The following is a 19,632-nucleotide window of genomic DNA, read 5'->3' as shown; positions in this document are numbered from 1 at the left end:
CCAGACTGTGGCTGGCAACTAAAACCCAGCTGTGACAAGTGGTAATTTTCTGCTATTTTCACAATGCCCATGTGTGCCTCAGTTTCCCAAGAGCGTTGCACTGCTCCCCAGGAGTGGGCTGGGGATGGTGTTGGCTTGCAGAGAAGGCTAAACACATCACTGCCCTGCTTGGCTGGAATGACCAGAGTGAGCATGGAGCCATCTGCTGGAGTGACCTAGAGACCCAATGCCAACCCCAGTGACAGGCCTTGAGACTCACCAGGGAGGGGCCTGGGACTGCCTGTGGAACACAGTCAGAGGTAGCCCAAACATGGCTAGCGCTGGGCTCATCGGGATGGACTTGTTTAGCCTTCACTTCTCTGGCTGCAGTGCTTCCATGGGCCAGGTGGCTAGTAAATCTGCCTGTGTTTGCAGCGCTGGAAGGAGGCCACGTCTGTCCCTACGGGTCTCGCTGCCTGGAACTCACAGGGAAGTGGGGGGTGAGGGGAGGAGGCTGCAGCTCTGAGGTCCAGTCTGGGTCACCCTGGGAGAAAGGATAACCCCGGAGGGGTCTGGCCTACTGATGGGCTCCTCCCCAGGGTTGTCCCCAGGCTGGGCCCAGAGCCCATGGGTCTGTGGCAGGGGTGGGATGCTGAATTCACAAGAACATGGGCGTCTATCCAATGCTGGAGCAGTGCTGGCCACGCCCCACCCCTCCCTGCCTCCAACTGCCACGTGGAGCTGCTGGGGAACGTCTGGTGGGGTTCAGGCCAGTTCCAGGGTGGCTACAGGGAGCCTCCTCAGGAGCGCCCCTGAATCTGCATGGCATAGACACAAGGCTCGAATGACGCTCATGGGCTCTCCCAGAAGCCTGCAATTCCATCCATCCCACCGACTCCAGGCGGTTGCCAGCTCTGCGCTGCAGTGACCACGCCACGCAGCTTGCCGTGCTCCTGCTGCTTGCTTGCTGGTTTCTTCTGCGGCTCAGCCCCCCCTCCCTGCACCTTGGCCCAGGGTGGGCAAAGTGGGCTTCCTCCTTGCTGCCCCTTCTCCTCTTTGCCCTCTCCCTGTGTAGTTAGCTCCCCCCTTCACTAGTGTGTGTGGTGGGGGAGGGGTTGATTTCACTTTCCCAGCTAGGGTTGTCAGGTGTCCGGTTTTGAACCGGATAGTCCGGTATTTCAGCTTTCTGTCTGGGAAACAAATTGGAAAAATCCGGACATAGAAATGTCCGGTATTTTCTAATTACATTTTTATTTTCATGAGTATCAGTACGTAGTTGCGTACTGCCAAGCGTGTCTACCAGCCAGGCACTACGCAACTACGCAGTGGAGAGGAACGGGGCTAGATGGAATCCCCGGGGCCAGACTTGCCCATGCACCCTGCCAGGACCGAGGGGCTGGTTCCCCTCTCTTGCTGCCCCGCCCCCTGGCCAGCCCTGGTCCAGCGGCCGGTTCCCCCGCTCTCCCCAACCCTCTCCCGGCCAGCCCTGCTTCCCACCGGACGGTTTCCCCCCAACCCCCTCCTGGCCAGCCCTGCCTCCCACCGGACAGTTTCCCCCCAACCCACTCCCGGCCAGCCCTGCTTCCCACTGTCCAGTCCCCCCATCTGAGATCAAGTGTGTCTGGTATTTTTTTTTTTACTCATCTGGTAACCCTATTCCCAGCCCCGTTGCTACTGAGCCTGCTGCTGGGGACTCTTCTCCCCTGGCCCTCTCCCCACTTGCATGCGCCATAGTCCCCCTCCCTCTTGACAGTGTGTGTAGTGGTGGTGGGGATGCCTAGCTCAATGCCCCTGCAGAGAGAGCTGTCTGGTCCCCTCCCCTTCTTGCTCTCTCCCCACAGGCTTGCTGCGTTCTGTGCCAGCAGTGGAGTTGGGGGGTGAGGTGTGGGGAAGAGGCCATGGGGAATGAGGGGAGGGGGATGGAGAAGCAAAGGGGATGAGGAATCAGGGGGTGGGAAAGGAGTCTGGCATGCAGTGTCCCCTCAGTAGCATGTGGAGCTCCCTGGTTAAGCAGACCCATCTAATCCTCTCCCTGACAAGCCCAGCTCCCCTACACCTGGACTCATCCAACAAGCCCCCCACACCCACAGCCTACTGAGCCCCAGCAAGCTGCACCTGGACCCTACCCCATCAAGCTCCACTTTCCCAGTACCTGGGCCCCACACCAAGCCCCACTTTCCCTTGACTCCTCCACAGAGTCCCATTGCCTCCTACGCCAGATCCCCCCACGAATCCCTGTGCATCCAGCTCTCCCACTGAGCCGCCCACACTGGGATCACCTCCAATAACCCTGCACACTTGGCTCATGCTGGGCCTGCCCAACCACACCTGCCACGCCTGGCACAGGGGCAGGGCCAGCCCTCACACTGTCTGGGTCAGGTGCAGCCTCACTGCCAAGTTCCTGTACGGGGGGAAGCTGGGATTTCAGGGTGATCACCCCACCTCAATGCAGCCAGTGGCCTGTGCTCCCCTCTGCTAGAAATGTCACGATCTGGGGCTTTCTTAAAGGCCTTCCTGTCACAGCCGTCCAGTGTGACATTTATCAGAGGGGTAGCCGTGTTAGTCTGAATCTGCAAAAGCGACGAGGAGTCCTGTGGCACCTTATAGACTAACTGAAGTGTAGGAGCATAAGCTTTTGTGGGCAAAGACCCACTTCGTCAGATGCATGTAGAGGAAATTTCCAGAGGCAGGTATAAATATGCAGGCCAGGATCAGGCTGGAGATGAGGAGGTGGATTCAATCAAGGAGGATGAGGCCCACTTCTAGCAGCTGATCTGGAGGTGTGAATTCCAAGAGAGCAGAAGCTGCTTTTGTAGTTAGCAAGCCATTCACAGTCTTTGTTTAATCCAGAGTTGATTGTGTCAAACTTAAAGATGAACTGTAGCTCAGCAGTTTCTCTTTGAAGTCTGGTCCTGAAGTTTTTTTGCTGCAGGATGGCTACTTTTAGATCTGCAATTGTGTGTCCAGGAAGATTGAAGTGTTCCCCTACAGGTTTTTGTATGTTGCCATTCCTAATATCAGATTTGTGTCCATTGATTCTTTTACGTAGGGACTGTCCAGTTTGGCCGATGTATATAGCAGTAGGGCATTGTTGGCACATGATGGCATATCATGGCTCATGCTGTGACATTGGGACCCATCATTTAAGGCTTGTTTGCAAAGCGAGTATTTCCACTGATTTTTGTTATGAGACAGCAGATGAGGAATTTAATTATCCTGCGTCTTAGTTTCTTCATCTGAAAAAAGGGATGCTACTAATATTTGCCTGCCTCACAGGACTATGTGTGAATTCATTGGTCTGGGTGTGGTGTTTGGGAGTCATCAGATGGATCGTGCTGAGAAGGGCCATTTTGCAAAACGTGTTTTACAATTTTGAAATCTTTCTGCTTCATTCGTGCAGTAGCCGCTGCTCCTGGATTGCAGGAGAATTTCAGGTTGGGACTTTATAGGATGACGCCTGTCCTATAAAGTGATGTGATGCTGGAGCAATTTGCTGGAGGCAGGGGCAGTGAGAGCAGGGCCCCACCAGGCCTCCCCGCCATCACTTTTCAAAGGGCTAGTCAAAGATGCAGGTAGGCCGGCCAGCCTTATGCTGTGTGGGAGGGCTGGATCATTTGTGGCAGCAGGTCCCCTGTGCTGGCCTCCTAAGTGGGACTGGGCAGAACAATCAACGGCCCAGAGGAATGGATCCGCCTCCCCCTAGGCCAGAGGAGCCCTTCAGAGATTTCCCACAGGTCAGCAGTGGCCTGAGCCGGGGCAGTTTGTGGTGTTTTTTACTTGTTCAAATTCTGTGATGGACAAGGCAGGGGCGCACCTGGTTAGGGAGGGCAGTGATCTTGAGTGGTGGGAGCCTGAGGAGAAAGGGGTGTGGAGGGAAGAAAGGGGATAGAGGGAGGACGGACGTGGTGGCAGGAAGGAAAGAAGTTATTGGCAGGATCGGTCTCAGCTCTCTTCAATGGTTGGGAGATTTCATGTTCCTGGTGAGAACAGGACCAGGGATTTGGTTCTGTTCCCCCTGGGGATATTGGGTCTGCCAATCTGATACATAAAGCTGGCACCACCATGCTGCCTCAGTGGGACATTTTACCTCCTTGGTTCTGTGAGCTGAACCAGTGCTGCTGTTAAAGCAGTAGCCAGCCTGGATTTTACTGGCATGGCCCTTGGCAATTCTTAGTCACTGTTGGAGGTGCTGTGGCAACAATCAACATCGGAAGCTTCACTTGTTTGTGTGAAGCAGTGAAAGTGGGGTGGCAGCTTCTGCAGCCTGATTCCAGCCATTTTCTTCCTATCTGGGGGCAAATGCCAGCTTCAGGCGAGGCCTGACACCTTGTTTGACTGTGAGGAAAGGACCGAGATTTCTCAACGAGCTTTAACTGCTGCTTGCCATTCTGTGTTTCCTGGGATCAAGGAGAGGGGTTTGGGGCATTTGCAAGCTGCCTGCATGTCAGCTCTGATGGTATCTAATAAACCTGTGACTGACATTTCTTATTCCCAAATTTAGTACTGTTAATTAGGTACCTTCTGCATGTCTTCAGCCTGTTAATTTCATTAGGGGACCCCTAGTTCTTGTGTTATGTGCAGGGGAAAATAACACTTCCTGAGTCACTTCCTCCACACCGGGCATGATTTTTGTAGACCTCTCTCAAATCTCTCCTTAGTTGCCTCTTCCAAGCTGAATGGTTCCTTTTTAATCTCTCCTCGTAGGGAAGCTGATCCAAATTTCCACTCGGTTTTGTCATCTTCTCTGCTTCTTTTCCCCATGTACCTTTTTTGAGATGGGGGCAAATAGAACTGCTTGCGATATTCAAGATGAAGTCATACCATGAATCTACATAGTGGCATTATGGTTTTTACAGTCTTATCGTTGGTCTTTTTCTTAAGGGTACCTACTTTTGGGGTTTTTTTGATGACCGCTGCACAGTGAGCAGCTCTATTCAAAGAACTAACCACAATGACTCCAAGATCTTTTGAGTGGTGCCAGCTCAATTATACCCCTTCATTTTGTGTGTCGAACTGAGATTGTGTTTTCCAATGTGTGTAACGTCGCATTTATCAGCATTGACTTTCATCTGCCATTTTCTTTCCGTTTCCCAGTTTTGTGAGACCCCTTTGTAGCTCCTTGCAGTCTGCTTTGGACCTTACTGTTTGGATTAATTTAATATCCTGCGTGAACTTTGCCAGCTCACCCTTTCCAGACCATTTCTGGGTATGTTGAACAGCACTGGGCCCAGAGCAGATCCTTGGGGACCTCCTACTATTTACCTCTTTCCACAGGGGAAACTGACCATTTATTCTTACTCTTAATTCCTTGCCCTTTAGCCAGTTACCAATCAATGGGAAGACCTTCCTCTTATCCCCATAACACCTTACTGTGCTCAATATGAGCCTTTGGTTAGGGACAATGTCAAAGATTTTCTGAAAGTTCAAGATACACTATATCCACTAGATCTCCCTTTTCCACCTGCTTGCTGGCCTTCTCTCAGAGTTCTTGTAGCTTGAGGTATGATTTCCCTTTGCAAAAGTCACATTGACACTTCCCAACAAATTGCGAAGCAAAGTGGAGCTCTTCTGTCCTGCTCTTTATAAATGTGATGCATGCCTCAACTTCTCCTATACGTTGTGTTGCCACCCCGTGTGGGGAAGGGATACGTTTGTTCTCAGCAGGGACACTGAGAAGAGACCCTAGCAGGAGAGCAGAGGCCTCAGGTGTGCAAAGTGGGGTCCATGTGTGCTCTAGAGGAAGCTGGCATGCTCTGACCGTGGAACTGACGAAGGATAGGGTCAGAGAGAGCTGCGGACCGTGGCCATGCGGCTCATGCCAGCTTGGCTGGTGAACTGTGGCTAGCCCAGCAGCTCTCCTCTTTTCCTGACGGCTATGCCTTGTTGGAGGCAAGCTTGTCTTGCACCCCGTGTTTCACCACAGTGACAAACAGTGCACTTACAAAATCAGACCTAAAACTACAGGCGTGACTCAGCACCCTCTGACTGACAAACTGCTGATGCCTCATTGTTACCGCGGGATTAGAGATGCCTATTGTGCTGCCATTTCAGCGTACAGCATGTAGACCTGTAGAAACAAGGCCCGGCTTGGAGGACAGTCGAGTCTCTGCTGACTTCACTCGGGGTTTATGTAGCCTGCTGTACATAGGGAGCTGAGTCCATGTCCCCCTGGCATGGGCGGCAGGTCTCTCATAGGGGTGAAGCAAGAGGCTGGAGCCCAGGGGACCAGGCTGGAAGGCACTGGGGCCATGTGGCTGACCCCGAAGGGCGCTGGCTTGCTGAAGGGCTCCTTCAAGGACCTTGTTCAAAGCCCAGACTATGCGCCTCCGGTGGGCAGGTTGCCGAAGGGCACGAGAGCAGGGCTTGGTGGGCGGTGGGGAGTAGAGGGGTGGGTGGCTTGGGGGCCAACAAGGGGCTTGGTGCGATCTGTTGAGTTGTGTCACTGCAGCTCAGAGTCTTTCTGGTTTACACAACAGAGAAACTGTCCAGCTCCCCTATTCCCTGTTCATTGAAACCCTTTGCAAAGCCTTGACCCCTGCCCTCTCAGCCTCCATCCTGCCCTCTAACTGCTCCTACCACTGCCCTCCCGCAATGTGGCATGCCCGCTGTGCCCCCACCCCAGCTCACCTTCCATGAGGACCCGGAAGACGTCCCTGAGGATGGTGAGGGTGGAGCCCAGCACGAAGATGGAGAAGAGGAAGGTGCTGATGGGGTCTGCAATCTTGTATCGTGGCTGCAAGGGGCAGGTTGGGATTACACCTGGCCAGGATGCCCAGGGCCTTTAACAGCACCACCCTGCAAGGCGTACAGACCTGGGCGTGGACTCCAGGATCTGCAGCCCAGCCCCACTGGAGGGAGGGGGGCATGTGGCACTTCCTTGGGGCTGGGTGCCAGGGTCCCAGCAAGGGGGCCTATTGGGTCTCGGTCTAGACCCTCTGGGCAGGTGCCATTTCCCCCCAGGCCACAGCCAGCCCCCAGAGTCCCCAAGACAGGCGGGAGGTGCAGTACAGATGCTGGCCTGCTGCCAGTGGGGACAGAGCACCCCCGACCCCCACCCCGTGGCTGTCCCCTGTGACTGCAGCTCTGCTGGGAGCGGTTCTTTCCCACATGACAGGTTACTTTCAGAAAATGCCATTATTCACAGCTCCTGGCCTGTGGCCCCGGGGCACTGGCTCCTTCCTGCCATCCCCTGCAGCAGCCCCAGCAGGGCGAGAGCAAGGAGCAGGCCACAGGCTCTCAGGTGCCAGGTCCATGAGTGGGACACACAGGTGTTGGCTGGACAGTGACCCCACTGATTTGGCCCCACAGTGGGTGGGATGTGGGGGTAAAGAGGTTACAGAGAGAGGCTGAGGGAAAAGAGGCATGGATGGGGCAAGCAGGGCGTAGCGAAGGACTCTGGGACAAGCTAGGCAGCAGAGGGAGGGCCCTGGTTAGGGGCGCAGGGCAGAGCAGCAGAGGGAGGGCCCTGGTTAGGGGGGCAGGGCAGGGCAGCAGAGGGAGGGCCCTGGTTAGGGGGGCAGGGCAGCGGAGGGAGGGCCCTGGTTAGGGGCGCAGGGCAGAGCAGCAGAGGGAGGGCCCTGGTTAGGGGGGCAGGGCAGGGCAGCGGAGGGAGGGCCCTGGTTAGGGGGGCAGGCCAGGGCAGCGGAGGGAGGGCCTTCGTTAGGGGCGCGGGGCAGAGCCGCAGAGGGAGGGCCTTGGTTAGGGGCGCGGGGCAGGGCAGCAGAGGGAGGGCCCTGGTTAGGGGGGCGGGGCAGGGCAGCGGAGGGAGGGCCCTGGTTAGGGGCGCGGGGCAGGGCAGCAGAGGGAGAGCCCTGGTTAGGGGCGTGGGGCAGGGCAGGGCAGCGGAGGAAGGGCCCTGGTTAGGGGGGCAGAGCAGGGCAGGGCAGCGGAGGGAGGGCCCTGGTTAGGGGGGCAGGGCAGCGGAGGGAGGGCCCTGGTTAGGGGCACGGGGCAGGGCAGCGGAGGGAGGGCCCTGGTTAGGGGCACGGGGCAGGGCAGCGGAGGAAGGGCCTTGGTTAGGGGGGCAGGGCAGGGCAGCGGAGGAAGGGCCCTAGATAGGGGCACGGGGCAGGGCAGCGGAGGGAGGGCCCTGGTTAGGGGCACGGGGCAGGGCAGCGGAGGGAGGGCCCTGGTTAGGGGCGCGGGGCAGGGCAGCGGAGGGAGGGCCCTGGTTAGGGGCGTGGGGCAGGGCAGCGGAGGGAGGACCCTGGTTAGGGGCACAAGGCAGGGCAGCAGAGGGAGGGCCCTGGTTAGGGGCGCAAGGCAGGGCAGCAGAGGGAGGGCCCTGGTTAGGGGGGCAGGGCAGGGCAGCAGAGGGAGGGCCCTGGTTAGGGGCGCGGGGCAGGGCAGCAGAGGGAGGGCCCTGGTTAGGGGCGCAAGGCAGGGCAGCAGAGGGAGGGTCCTGGTTAGGGGGGCAGGGCAGGGCAGCAGAGGGAGGGCCCTGGTTAGGGGGGCAGGGCAGGGCAGCAGAGGGAGGGCCCTGGTTAGGGGCGCGGGGCAGGGCAGCAGAGGGAGGGCCCTGGTTAGGGGCGCAAGGCAGGGCAGCAGAGGGAGGGTCCTGGTTAGGGGGGCAGGGCAGGGCAGCAGAGGAAGGGCCCTAGATAGGGGCGCGGGGCAGGGCAGCGGAGGGAGGGCCCTGGTTAGGGGCGCGGGGCAGGGCAGCGGAGGGAGGGCCCTGGTTAGGGGCGCGGGGCAGGGCAGCGGAGGGAGGGCCCTGGTTAGGGGCACGGGGCAGGGCAGCGGAGGGAGGGCCCTGGTTAGGGGCGCGGGGCAGGGCAGCGGAGGGAGGGCCCTGGTTAGGGGCGCGGGGCAGGGCAGCGGAGGGAGGGCCCTGGTTAGGGGCGCGGGGCAGGGCAGCCGAGGGAGGGCCCTGGTTAGGGGCACAGGGCAGGGCAGAGCAGCGGAGGGAGGGCCCTGGTTAGGGGCATGGGGCAGGGCAGCAGAGGGAGGGCCCTGGTTAGGGGCGCAGGGCAGGGCAGTGAAGGGACGGACAGCCTTGGTTAGGGGCACAAGGCAGGGCAGCAGAGGGAGGGCCCTGGTTAGGGGCGCAAGGCAGGGCAGCAGAGGGAGGGCCCTGGTTAGGGGGGCAGGGCAGGGCAGCAGAGGGAGGGCCCTGGTTAGGGGCGCGGGGCAGGGCAGCAGAGGGAGGGCCCTGGTTGGGGCACGGGGCAGGGCAGCAGAGGGAGGGCCCTGGTTAGGGGCATGGGGCAGGGCAGCAGAGGGAGGGCCCTGGTTAGGGGCGCAGGGCAGGGCAGTGAAGGGACGGACAGCCCTGGTTAGGGGCGCAAGGCAGGGCAGCAGAGGGAGGGCCCTGGTTAGGGGCGCGGGGCAGGGCAGCAGAGGGAGGGCCCTGGTTAGGGGCGCGGGGCAGGGCAGGGCAGCAGAGGGAGGGCCCTGGTTAGGGGCGCGGGGCAGGGCAGTGAAGGGACGGACGGCCTTGGTTAGGGGCGCGGGGCAGGGCAACAGAGGGAGGGCCCTGGTTAGGGGCGCGGGGCAGGGCAGCGGAGAGAGGGCCCTGGTTAGGGGGACAGGGCAGGGCAGCAGAGGGAGGGCCCTGGTTAGGGGGACAGGGCAGGGCAGCAGAGGGAGGGCCCTGGTTAGGGGGGCTGGGCAGGGCAGGGCAGCAGAGGGAGGGCCCTGGTTAGGGGGGCAGGGCAGCAGAGGGAGGGCCCTGGTTAGGGGGGCAGGGCAGGGCAGCAGAGGGAGGGCCCTGGTTAGGGGGGCAGGGCAGCGGAGGGAGGGCCCTGGTTAGGGGCGCGGGGCAGGGCAGCAGAGGGAGGGCCCTGGTTAGGGGCGCAAGGCAGGGCAGCAGAGGGAGGGCCCTGGTTAGGGGCATGGGGCAGGGCAGCAGAGGGAGGGCCCTGGTTAGGGGCGCGGGGCAGGGCAGCAGAGGGAGGGCCCTGGTTAGGGGCGCAAGGCAGGGCAGCAGAGGGAGGACCCTGGTTAGGGGCGCAAGGCAGGGCAGCAGAGGGAGGGCCCTGGTTAGGGGCATGGGGCAGGGCAGCAGAGGGAGGGCCCTGGTTAGGGGCATGGGGCAGGGCAGCAGAGGGAGGGCCCTGGTTAGGGGCGCAGGGCAGGGCAGTGAAGGGACGGACAGCCCTGGTTAGGGGCGCAAGGCAGGGCAGCAGAGGGAGGGCCCTGGTTAGGGGGGCAGGGCAGGGCAGCAGAGGGAGGGCCCTGGTTAGGGGGGCAGGGCAGGGCAGCAGAGGGAGGGCCCTGGTTAGGGGCGCGGGGCAGGGCAGCAGAGGGAGGGCCCTGGTTAGGGGCACGGGGCAGGGCAGTGAAGGGACGGACGGCCTTGGTTAGGGGCGCGGGGCAGGGCAACAGAGGGAGGGCCCTGGTTAGGGGCGCGGGGCAGGGCAGCGGAGAGAGGGCCCTGGTTAGGGGGACAGGGCAGGGCAGCAGAGGGAGGGCCCTGGTTAGGGGCGCGGGGCAGGGCAGCGGAGAGAGGGCCCTGGTTAGGGGGACAGGGCAGGGCAGCAGAGGGAGGGCCCTGGTTAGGGGGACAGGGCAGGGCAGCAGAGGGAGGGCCCTGGTTAGGGGGACAGGGCAGGGCAGCAGAGGGAGGGCCCTGGTTAGGGGGGCAGGGCAGCAGAGGGAGGGCCCTGGTTAGGGGGGCAGGGCAGCAGAGGGAGGGCTCTGGTTAGGGGCATGGGGCAGGGCAGCAGAGGGAGGGCCCTGGTTAGGGGCGCAGGGCAGGGCAGTGAAGGGATGGACAGCCCTGGTTAGGGGCGCAAGGCAGGGCAGCAGAGGGAGGGCCCTGGTTAGGGGCACGGGGCAGGGCTGCAGAGGGAGGGCCCTGGTTAGGGGCGTGGGGCAGGGCAGCAGAGGGAGGGCCCTGGTTAGGGGCGCAGGGCAGGGCAGTGAAGGGACGGACAGCCTTGGTTAGGGGCGCGGGGCAGGGCAACAGAGGGAGGGCCCTGGTTAGGGGCGCGGGGCAGGGCAGCAGAGGGAGGGCCCTGGTTAGGGGCGCAGGGCACGGCAGTGAAGGGACGGATGGCCTTGGTTAGGGGCGCGGGGCAGGGCAACAGAGGGAGGGCCCTGGTTAGGGGCACGGGGCAGGGCAGTGAAGGGACGGACGGCCTTGGTTAGGGGCGCGGGGCAGGGCAACAGAGGGAGGGCCCTGGTTAGGGGCGCGGGGCAGGGCAACGGAGAGAGGGCCCTGGTTAGGGGGACAGGGCAGGGCAACAGAGGGAGGGCCCTGGTTAGGGGGGCAGGGCAGCGGAGGGAGGGCCCTGGTTAGGGGCACAGGGCAGGGCAGTGAAGGGACGGACGGTCTTGGTTAGGGACGCGGGGCAGGGCAGCAGAGGGAGGGCCTTGGTTAGGGGCGCGGGGCAGGGCAGTGAAGGGACGGACGGCCTTGGTTAGGGGCGCACCGTACCTCCACGTAGATGATGATGGCAGCAGTCAGCACCCCGAGGCTTTGCAGCAGGTCCCCCACTACATGCACGAAGGCGGCGCGTACGCTGGTGCTTCCAGGCAGGGGGCCCCTAGGTGGCTTGCAGCACCCAGGACTCTCCATCTTCTCGTAGCCCCGGCCGTGTCCGTGGCCCACAGATGTCTGGTGCAGGATGTAGGCCATGCTGGGGGAGGTGGGGCGGGTGAGCTGGTGGCTGACGGGCCCAGAGCTCCTGGGCCACAGCACCAGCAGCCTCTCTTCCCACCCACTCCCTATTCCAGACTGGACAGGTGGCACCACCATGGCAGGCACAGCAGGAAGGGCGAGGCAGGGGGCTGTGACAGGAGCTGGGCAGAGGCAGGAGGGGTGATGTGGGAGGCAGATGAGGCAGAAGGGGTGAGGTGGGGGCTGTGACGGGGGCAGAGGCAGAAGGGGTGAGGTGGGGGCTGTGACGGGGGCAGAGGCAGAAGGGGTGAGGTGGGGGCAGTGATGGGAGCAGAGGCAGAAGGGGTGAGGTGGGGGCTGTGACAGGGCAGAGGCAGAAGGGGTGAGGTGGGGGCTGTGACAGGGCAGAGGCAGAAGGGGTGAGGTGGGGGCAGTGATGGGGGCAGAGGCAGAAGGGGTGAGGTGGGGGCTGTGACAGGGCAGAGGCAGAAGGGGTGAGGTGGGGGCAGTGATGGGGGCAGAGGCAGAAGGGGTGAGGTGGGGGCTGTGACAGGGCAGAGGCAGAAGGGGTGAGGTGGGGGCAGTGATGGGGGCAGAGGCAGAAGGGGTGAGGTGGGGGCTGTGACGGGGCAGAGGCAGAAGGGGTGAGGTGGGGGCTGTGACGGGGCAGAGGCAGAAGGGGTGAGGTGGGGGCAGTGATGGCGGCAGAGGCAGAAGGGGTGAGGTGGGGGCTGTGATGGGGGCAGGGGTGAGGTGGGGGCTGTGATGGGGCAGAGGCAGAAGGGGTGAGGTGGGGGCAGTGATGGGGGCAGAGGCAGAAGGGGTGAGGTGGGGGCTGTGACGGGGCAGAGGCAGAAGGGGCGAGGTGGGGGCTGTGATGGGGGCAGGGGTGAGGTGGGGGCTGTGATGGGGGCAGGGCAGGGGCGAGGTGGGGGCTGTGACAGGGACAGGGCAGGGGCAAGGTGGGGGCTGTGATGGGGGCTGAGGCAGAAGGGGGTGAGGTGGGGGCTGTGATGGGGGCAGGGCAGGGGCGAGGTGGGGGCTGTGATGGGGCAGAGGCAGAAGGGGTGAGGGGGGGCTGTGACGGGGGAAGAGGCAGAAGGGGGTGAGGTGGGGGCTGTGACGGGGGCAGGGCAGGGGCAAGGTGGGGGCTGTGATGGGGGCTGAGGCAGAAGGGGGTGAGGTGGGGGCTGTGATGGGGGTGGGGCAGGGCAGGGGCGAGGTGGGGGCTGTGGGGGGGCAGGGCAGGAGTGAGGTGGGGGCTATGACGGGGGCAGAGGCAGAAGGGGGTGAGGTGGGGTCAGTGATGGGGCAGAGGCAGGGGCGAGGTGGGGGCTGTGATGGGGCAGAGGCAGGGGCGAGGTGGGGGCAGTGATGGGGGCAGGGCAGGAGTGAGGTGGGGGCAGTGATGGGGGCAGAGGCAGAGGGGGTGAGGTGGGGGCAGTGATGGGGGCAGGGCAGGGGCGAGGTGGGGGCAGTGATGGGGGCAGGGCAGGAGTGAGGTGGGGGCAGTGATGGGGGCAGAGGCAGAGGGGGTGAGGTGGGGGCTGTGACGGGGGCAGGGCAGAAGTGAGGTGGGGGCAGGGCAGGAGTGAGGTGGGGGCTATGACGGGGGCAGAGGCAGAAGGGGGTGAGGTGGGGGCAGTGGTGGGGGTAGGGCAGGAGTGAGGTGGGGGCAGTGATGGGGGCAGAGGCAGAAGGGGTGAGGTGGGGGCTATGACGGGGGCAGGGCAGGGGCGAGGTTGGGGCGGGGCAGGGCAGGGGTGAGGTGGGGGCTATGACGGGGGCAGAGGCAGAAGGGGGTGAGGTGGGGGCTATGATGGGGGCTGGGCAGGGGCAAGGTGGGGGCTGTGATGGGGGCAGGGCAAAGGTGGAGGTGGGGTGGAGTGGGGATCGGGCAGGAATCTGGGGGTGCAGGAGGGATCTTGGGGGGGGCAGGGCTCTGGGGATGAGGTCAGGGACACAGAGGTGGGGAACAGGGCTGGGCCCACGTACATGATGTTGACGCCCACAGCGCAGGCAGAGGTGGCCAGCATGGCCCGTGCGTCGATCTCGTAGTTGTCGCTGATGATGCGGGCGGAGGCCAGGTACACCAGGACTCCAGTCACCACCCAGATGGACAGCACCGAGGCCAGGGCACCCAGCGTCTCTGCGGGCACAGGGTGCTGGTCAGAGGGGACAAGAGCAGTGGGGCAGAGGGAGTGGCCTTGGCCAGCCCACTATGGTCCTTGGGGAGGCAGGGGCTAAAGAGCTGTTTGTGGTGTCCACTGCTGCAGGGATGCTGGTAATGTCTGTGGGAGGCCCTTCTGTGCCTCAGTTTCTCTCTGTGCTTTGTGCTGCTGTGTACATGATGCCTAGGGCAGGAGACGGTGCCAGGGCAGCCTAGAGCCACTCCAGGGGGCCATTAGGCCTGACGTGAACCAGACCCCAGCAGACAAGAGGGGATGAAGGCCTGGCCCCACCGATGGGAGAGCCTGACAGAGTGCTGCAGAACCATGGAACAGCTGTGACAGGAGCTGAGTCGGGAGCTGGGCTCACAGAGAGGTGGTCGCTCTAACCTGCTGGCTAGGAATCCATGGCTGCCTTACTCCAGAGCATGGCACTAGCCAGCTGGACCGGTCTGGGCTCTCATGTCTCTGGGCCAAACCAAGGGCTCCCCTGGCCGGGCCCAGGAGACCGAGACAGGCTGCCTGATGTGATATGGCTGCAGGCACAGGCGGGCATGGGGGCCCCTCTCCCCAGCATCTGGCTCACTGGACTCTCTGGCTGAGGCAGAAGCCAGGGTCTCGAAGGTGGTGAGGCTGCATGGCCAACCCTAGAGGGAGGGTGGGACTCCCTGGAGGGGTGTCACACAGATGTGGTGCTGACAAGCCGGGGCACGGCCCAGGCTCTGGGGATCCATGATGCCTGTGTTCTTTCAGGTGGCCAGCCTGGGGTGTGTGGGAGGCTCTGCATGACAAAGGCAGGATTTGAGCACCTTTCTATATTGCATGAGAGTCCTATAGTAACCCTTTGTATGTGCCTCAGTTTCCCTGGGTACTACCTAGCTGGTGAGTGGGGATTTCAGGTGTGACTCACTGAGGGACACTGCTGTAGCCCAGCCCAGCCCAGCACATACACAATGGCCAATGCCCTTTGTAACCTGACTGGGAGGAGGGTGCGACGAAGTTACACCTTGGCCCCCAAGCAGGACAAAGGCTGGCGGAGCAGCCTGCGAGGGGGACTAAGGCTGGGCAGTTGGGAGTGGGTCAAGAGCCAGATCCTGGGTCCGGGCCCCTCTCTCCCCAATATGGATAGAACTGGCGGCTCCTGGTTCCTGTGACACCCAGTCTGGGCTACGCTGTGTCCCTGGGAACCAATAAACCTTCTCTTCTACCTGCCACCTGAGAGTCCCCTCGGGCTGTGGATGTGGGGGCAGGGCATGGGGTCTCCCTCACGCTTTGGTGACTCTCTGCACCCCTCAGGTCCCCAGGAGCCGAAGGGAGGGAGGGCACCTGCTATACTCAAGGCTGGGCCCTGCCTTGCTGGGGCTAGGGTGCAATAAGCTGTCCCTGGCTGGGCCCTGGCATGGCAGGGTGGCAGGTGCAAGGAACTTAGGATGTTGCCAGGCTCACTGGATCACTGGGGGGACAACGAGCCTCTTACCTGAGCGGTGCCAGCCGAAGCTCATGGTCTTGGTGGCCGGCCTGGCGGAGACCCACAGGGAGAAGAGGCTGACCGACATGCTGCCCACATCTGCCAGCAGGTGGGCAGCGTCAGTCATGATGGCCAGGCTGTGCGCCAGGTACCCACCTGCAGGAGGAGAGAGCAGCCAGCTCAGTGTCAGTTCCCTGGCGGGGCCCCTGCACCCCCTCATGCCCCAGGTGGTCCCTCAGCCTGACTCCTTCCCTAGCACTCCACTGCACTGCCAGGGAGCTGCCCTCCCATGAGTGGAGGGACCCTGGCAGCAGGCATGGGGAGCTGCCCACCCCACAGAGCTGGGGGCTGCCCCAGGCCATGCAGCGAGTGCTGGGCCCACATCTGGCCAGCACACAGGCCATGTGCAGAGCAGGGTGCCCCGCAGCATGGGGTGTATGGGGGCTCCCGGGTTACCTATGACCTCGCCGACCATGAAGACGAAGCAGATGGCGCAGGCGGTACCCAGCTTCTGGCAGGCCTGCAGCTCTGCACGGCTCTGGCTGGGGGTGGGGGGACCACGGTGGCAGTGTCTGGTCAGGTGTTGCTGCAGCTCCAGGGTCGGAGCTGCAGGGCTGGTCTCCAGGGGCAGGTCAGGGAAAGGCTTCTGAGAGCCTGCAAAGAGACTGAGACACCAGGGGGTCAGTGCGAAGGCCAGTCCCAGTCCCAACAGCCTGGCCTGGTGCGTTGGCGGGTCGGGGTTCCCTTGATCCTGCACCCCCGTAGCAGCAAGAACAGACTCCTCCAGCCAGTAGATTGCGGGTTTATTGCTTCTCCAGGATACAGCACAGCCTAGACGTGATGTGGCTACAGGAGTCAGGGCCAGGATGCCTTGCACCCCTTGGGTTAGGAGGTCCATTCCCTCCTCCCCCAGACCCTCAGCCTTCAGCTTAGGCTGGCTCCTTCATGTTTACCAGCCAGCAACTGCCCCTTCCCCCAAAACCTGGTGTTTGTCTGCGCCTCCCTCCCTTTGTCTCTCCCCTGGGAAGTGCCTTATCTGCTCAGGCTGGGCCTGGGTGTCTGGGCCAATCCCCATGTGGGTGAGTCAGTGGGAATCACCCAGCACAGCCCAGGGGGACCCCGGGTACAGAGCAGACAGCCCCCCACTACGGCATATCTCTCCTCCCTCCGAGAGCGAACTGGGCAGGGTCACTCCACCTGTGACCTGGGCAAGTTCAGGCCCTCTGCCCGACTTTGAGGGGGCCAGCACGGTCCCATCCTTTGTGGGCGTACCAGCCCTTCCACTGCCCTTGAGCTCTGGCCAGAGTCTCTCTGGCCGGGCCCATGAGCCCCGCGAGCCTTTCCCGGAAAGCTAAGACATCTTCCACCCCGACTCTCCATCCAGGGAGGTCTCCCCCTCCCATAACTCTCTCAGCAAGCCCAGGGGGTCCTTCCCCCTTCTGCACCCTGGCTGTGTCGGGGAGAGCCTGGCAGACCCTCAGGGCCCCTCCCCGTGTGCAGACAGCAGGTGGGGCAGGTACTTGTTCCAGTTCTGCGGGTGCCGGTGCATAAAGGCCTCCAGCGTCTGCTTCAGGGTCCCCTGGAACCTCCCCACCAGCCTGCTGGACCAGGAGCCATACGCTGGGACCCAGGTGAGCCAGGCCCTGTGCTTCTCTCACAAGCACTGGAGCGCGGCCAATGTGAAGTTGGATCCTTGGTCCGTGAGAACTCCTGGGGGAACCTCACCCTGCTGAAAATGGCCAGCAGTGCATCTGCCACCGTGTCTGCCTCGCTAGAGGGCAGAGCCAAGGCCTCGGGTCAGTTGGTAGCCAAATCTACTGCTACCAGGATGTATTTGTTCCCCATTTGGGTCGCCTGGCCGATAGGCCCCACTATCTCTATTGCTGCCTTCTGGAACAGCTTCTCTATACAGGGTAGGGGCCTCAAAGCAGCTTTCCTCCCATCTTGGGCCTTCCCCACCCTCTGGCAGGAGTCACAGGGCCGGCAATACCACTGCACGGCCGCAAATATCCCCGGCCAGTACAAGTTTTGGAGCAGCCTCAGCTGTGTGCGCCGGTGGCTCACAAATGGGACATCATGGGCCAGATACAGCAGCTTGCAGCGATACTTTTGGAGAACTACCAGCTGCTGCTGGACCCCCTCCATTCCCTCACCTTCCGGGGGGGCGGGGAGCCAGTCCCAGTACAGGAATCCCCTCTCCCACAGGAATTTCTCCTGGCAGCCTTTCCCCAGGGGCTGAGCTGCATCAAGGCCAGCCTGGTCCCTCAGCATCTGCAAGGAGGGGTCTGCCTGCACCTCCACCTGGAATTCAGCAGCTGGGGCAGGGGTAGGGACCTGCTCCCCCCCACCTAGGTCTCGAGTCCCAACCTGGCTGGGCTCCATGTCTGCTGGGATGGGGCCCTGTGTACCCTGCAGGGAGCCCTCCCCTAGGTCAGGGTTACCAGCCCCTCTCTGGCTGTGGCTACGGGTGGTGACCAGGGCCCTGTGGGGTCTGTCTGGCCACTCCTCTATGTCCCCCTCCATCAGCACCTCCATGGGCAAGTGCTGGTGCACTCCCACTTCCTTGGGGCCCTCAGCCCCCCATTTCAGATGCCCCTGGGCTATAGGCACCTTAAATGGGGTCCTGTCTATGCCCCTCAGGGTCAGCTGAGTGTTAGGTACCATGTGGTCTGGGGCTACGACCTCGGGCTGGGCCAGTGCCACCTCCGCCTCCGTGTCCCAGTAGCCCGTCACCTCCCTGCCATCCACCTGCAGGGGCACGAGGCACTCGCTCCACAAGGGCCGCCCTGTCCCCACCCGGTACATGGAGAAATCCTCCTCCCAAGGGTCAGACCTCCCAGGGGAGGGGCACTGAGCATCCTTCCCCCCACTCTGAGCTGAGGTTTGCCTGCCGGCCCCTGCTTCTGGGGCAGCCTGCCCTTCCTCCAGCTCCAGCCAGTTAATCCTGGAAAGTCTCAGGTCCTGGGACCTGTCCTGGTCTCTGGTGCACTGAGCCCTCTTGTGGCCTCTGCCCACAGCGATGGCAAGTTTGGACCTTTGGGCCGGCTCCTGGTCTCTGGCTTTTTCTCTGGGGTGCAGATGTCTGGTCCTTGTCTCTTGGGCTCGCCTCGTAAGTGATTCTCTCTGTTGCTCAGCCAAGAACCGGTCTGTGCGATTCCCTTTCTCTCCGGGACTTTTGTTCACCCCTGGACCAGCTCTCTGTGAACTCATCCACCAGCCTCCCAGCTTCCTGGGGGTCCTCTGGCTTCCTGTCCTTGAGCTACAGCCTCAGGCTGGGTGTGCACGCTTCATAGAACTGTTCCAGCATCATCAGCTTAAGCAGGTCCTCTGCGGTCTGGGCTCCAATCCTGCACACCCACTTGCGGCAGTATTGTGCCAGGTGGGAGGCCATATCTACATAGGTCTTCTGTGGCCCCTTCTGCGCCCCCCCCCCCGGAACTTTTTCCTGTACGTTTCCAGAGTCAGCCCGAACTTGTGCAGCAGGCCTCTTTGATCCGTTCGTAATCACCCGGCTGTAGATTCTCCAGCTGGTTGAGCACCCCTGAGGCCTCCTGATCCAGCAAGGGGGGGAGCTGTTGGAGCCGGTCTGTAGCGGGGGATCTGGTGTAGTTCACAGGCTTGCTCAAAGGAGCTAAGGAACCCGTCCATGTCTCCCACGTTCTTACATTGGGCCAATACGAGCTTTTCAAAGCTTCTAGCCACCCCGGACCCCCTGGGGTCCTCTCCACTCACCGCAGTTGGGGACCTTCGTCTTCTCTGCTCTGCCATGGCCAGCTCATGTTGCCACTGCCTCTCTCATTCCTAGCATTCCTCTCTATAGTCCTCTAACTCCTTTAGCCGCAGCTCAATCTCCACCCACCATAGCTCGGCCAGAATGGACCCTGCCCTGGATGAACAGCTGCTGGTAGAGTGTGGCCTGGTAGGCACCGCGTCTCTCTGGCAGGCTCCAGTCCTCCGTCTGGTCTGAGAAACTGAGATGCTCCCAGGGGGTGTCTGGCTGCTCCCCTCTGGGACAGGATCCAGGCCCCTGGATGGGTCATTCTCTTCCAGCTGGGCAATCAACTGGGCCTTGGTTGCTTTCCCTATGGGCAAGTCCCTCTCTCTGCACAGCCCCACAAGGTCTGCCTTCAGGAGTCAGAAATAGGCCATCTCCCTGCTGATCCTCGGAGTATAGACTCATTGACCGAGTGCTGCAGCATCCCATGTCTCCCAGGAACCGCTTCGCTCTGTCTCCAGCTCGTCTGGCTCCTGCAAGCCCCTTCCTTCTACTGCTCCTTGTCACTCGCTGCTGGAAGCTCCATCCACGGGGTGCAGTGTCTCCCACTTCTGACACCACTGTGACAGTGAGTTGGGGTTCCCCCGATCCTGCAGTCCCATAGCAACAAGAACAGACTCCGCCAGCCAGTAGAATTGAGAGGGGTTTATTGCTTCTCCAGGGTACAATATGCTACAGG

The 19,632-nt window shown here is 62.1% G+C and overlaps 1 protein-coding gene across 4 annotated transcripts in view; it reads right to left on the bottom strand.

The window, feature by feature from the left end:
* The window catches only part of SLC30A3 (solute carrier family 30 member 3), a 31,800-nt gene that overhangs the window by 7,698 nt on the left and 4,470 nt on the right, over positions 1–19,632 (bottom strand). For 2 of the 4 annotated variants that reach the window (XM_075916291.1, XM_075916293.1), the window contains exons 2-6: positions 15,635–15,843; positions 15,188–15,334; positions 13,538–13,691; positions 11,360–11,561; positions 6,607–6,712 (exon numbers count right to left, since the gene is read on the bottom strand). In XM_075916291.1, the coding sequence (XP_075772406.1) occupies positions 6,607–6,712; positions 11,360–11,561; positions 13,538–13,691; positions 15,188–15,334; positions 15,635–15,843 (818 nt within the window). Of the gene's footprint in view, positions 1–6,606; positions 6,713–11,359; positions 11,562–13,537; positions 13,692–15,187; positions 15,335–15,634; positions 17,105–19,632 lie in introns of those variants that run through there. The other 2 variants (XM_075916292.1, XM_075916290.1) reach the window with 2 other exon arrangements.

Source organism: Pelodiscus sinensis, unplaced genomic scaffold (assembly GCF_049634645.1).
Source record: "Pelodiscus sinensis isolate JC-2024 unplaced genomic scaffold, ASM4963464v1 ctg80, whole genome shotgun sequence".
In the NCBI taxonomy this organism is placed as follows: domain Eukaryota; kingdom Metazoa; phylum Chordata; order Testudines; family Trionychidae; genus Pelodiscus; species Pelodiscus sinensis.
Note: the sequence above shows the minus strand (reverse complement) of the source record. Positions and strands in the feature narration are given on the sequence as shown.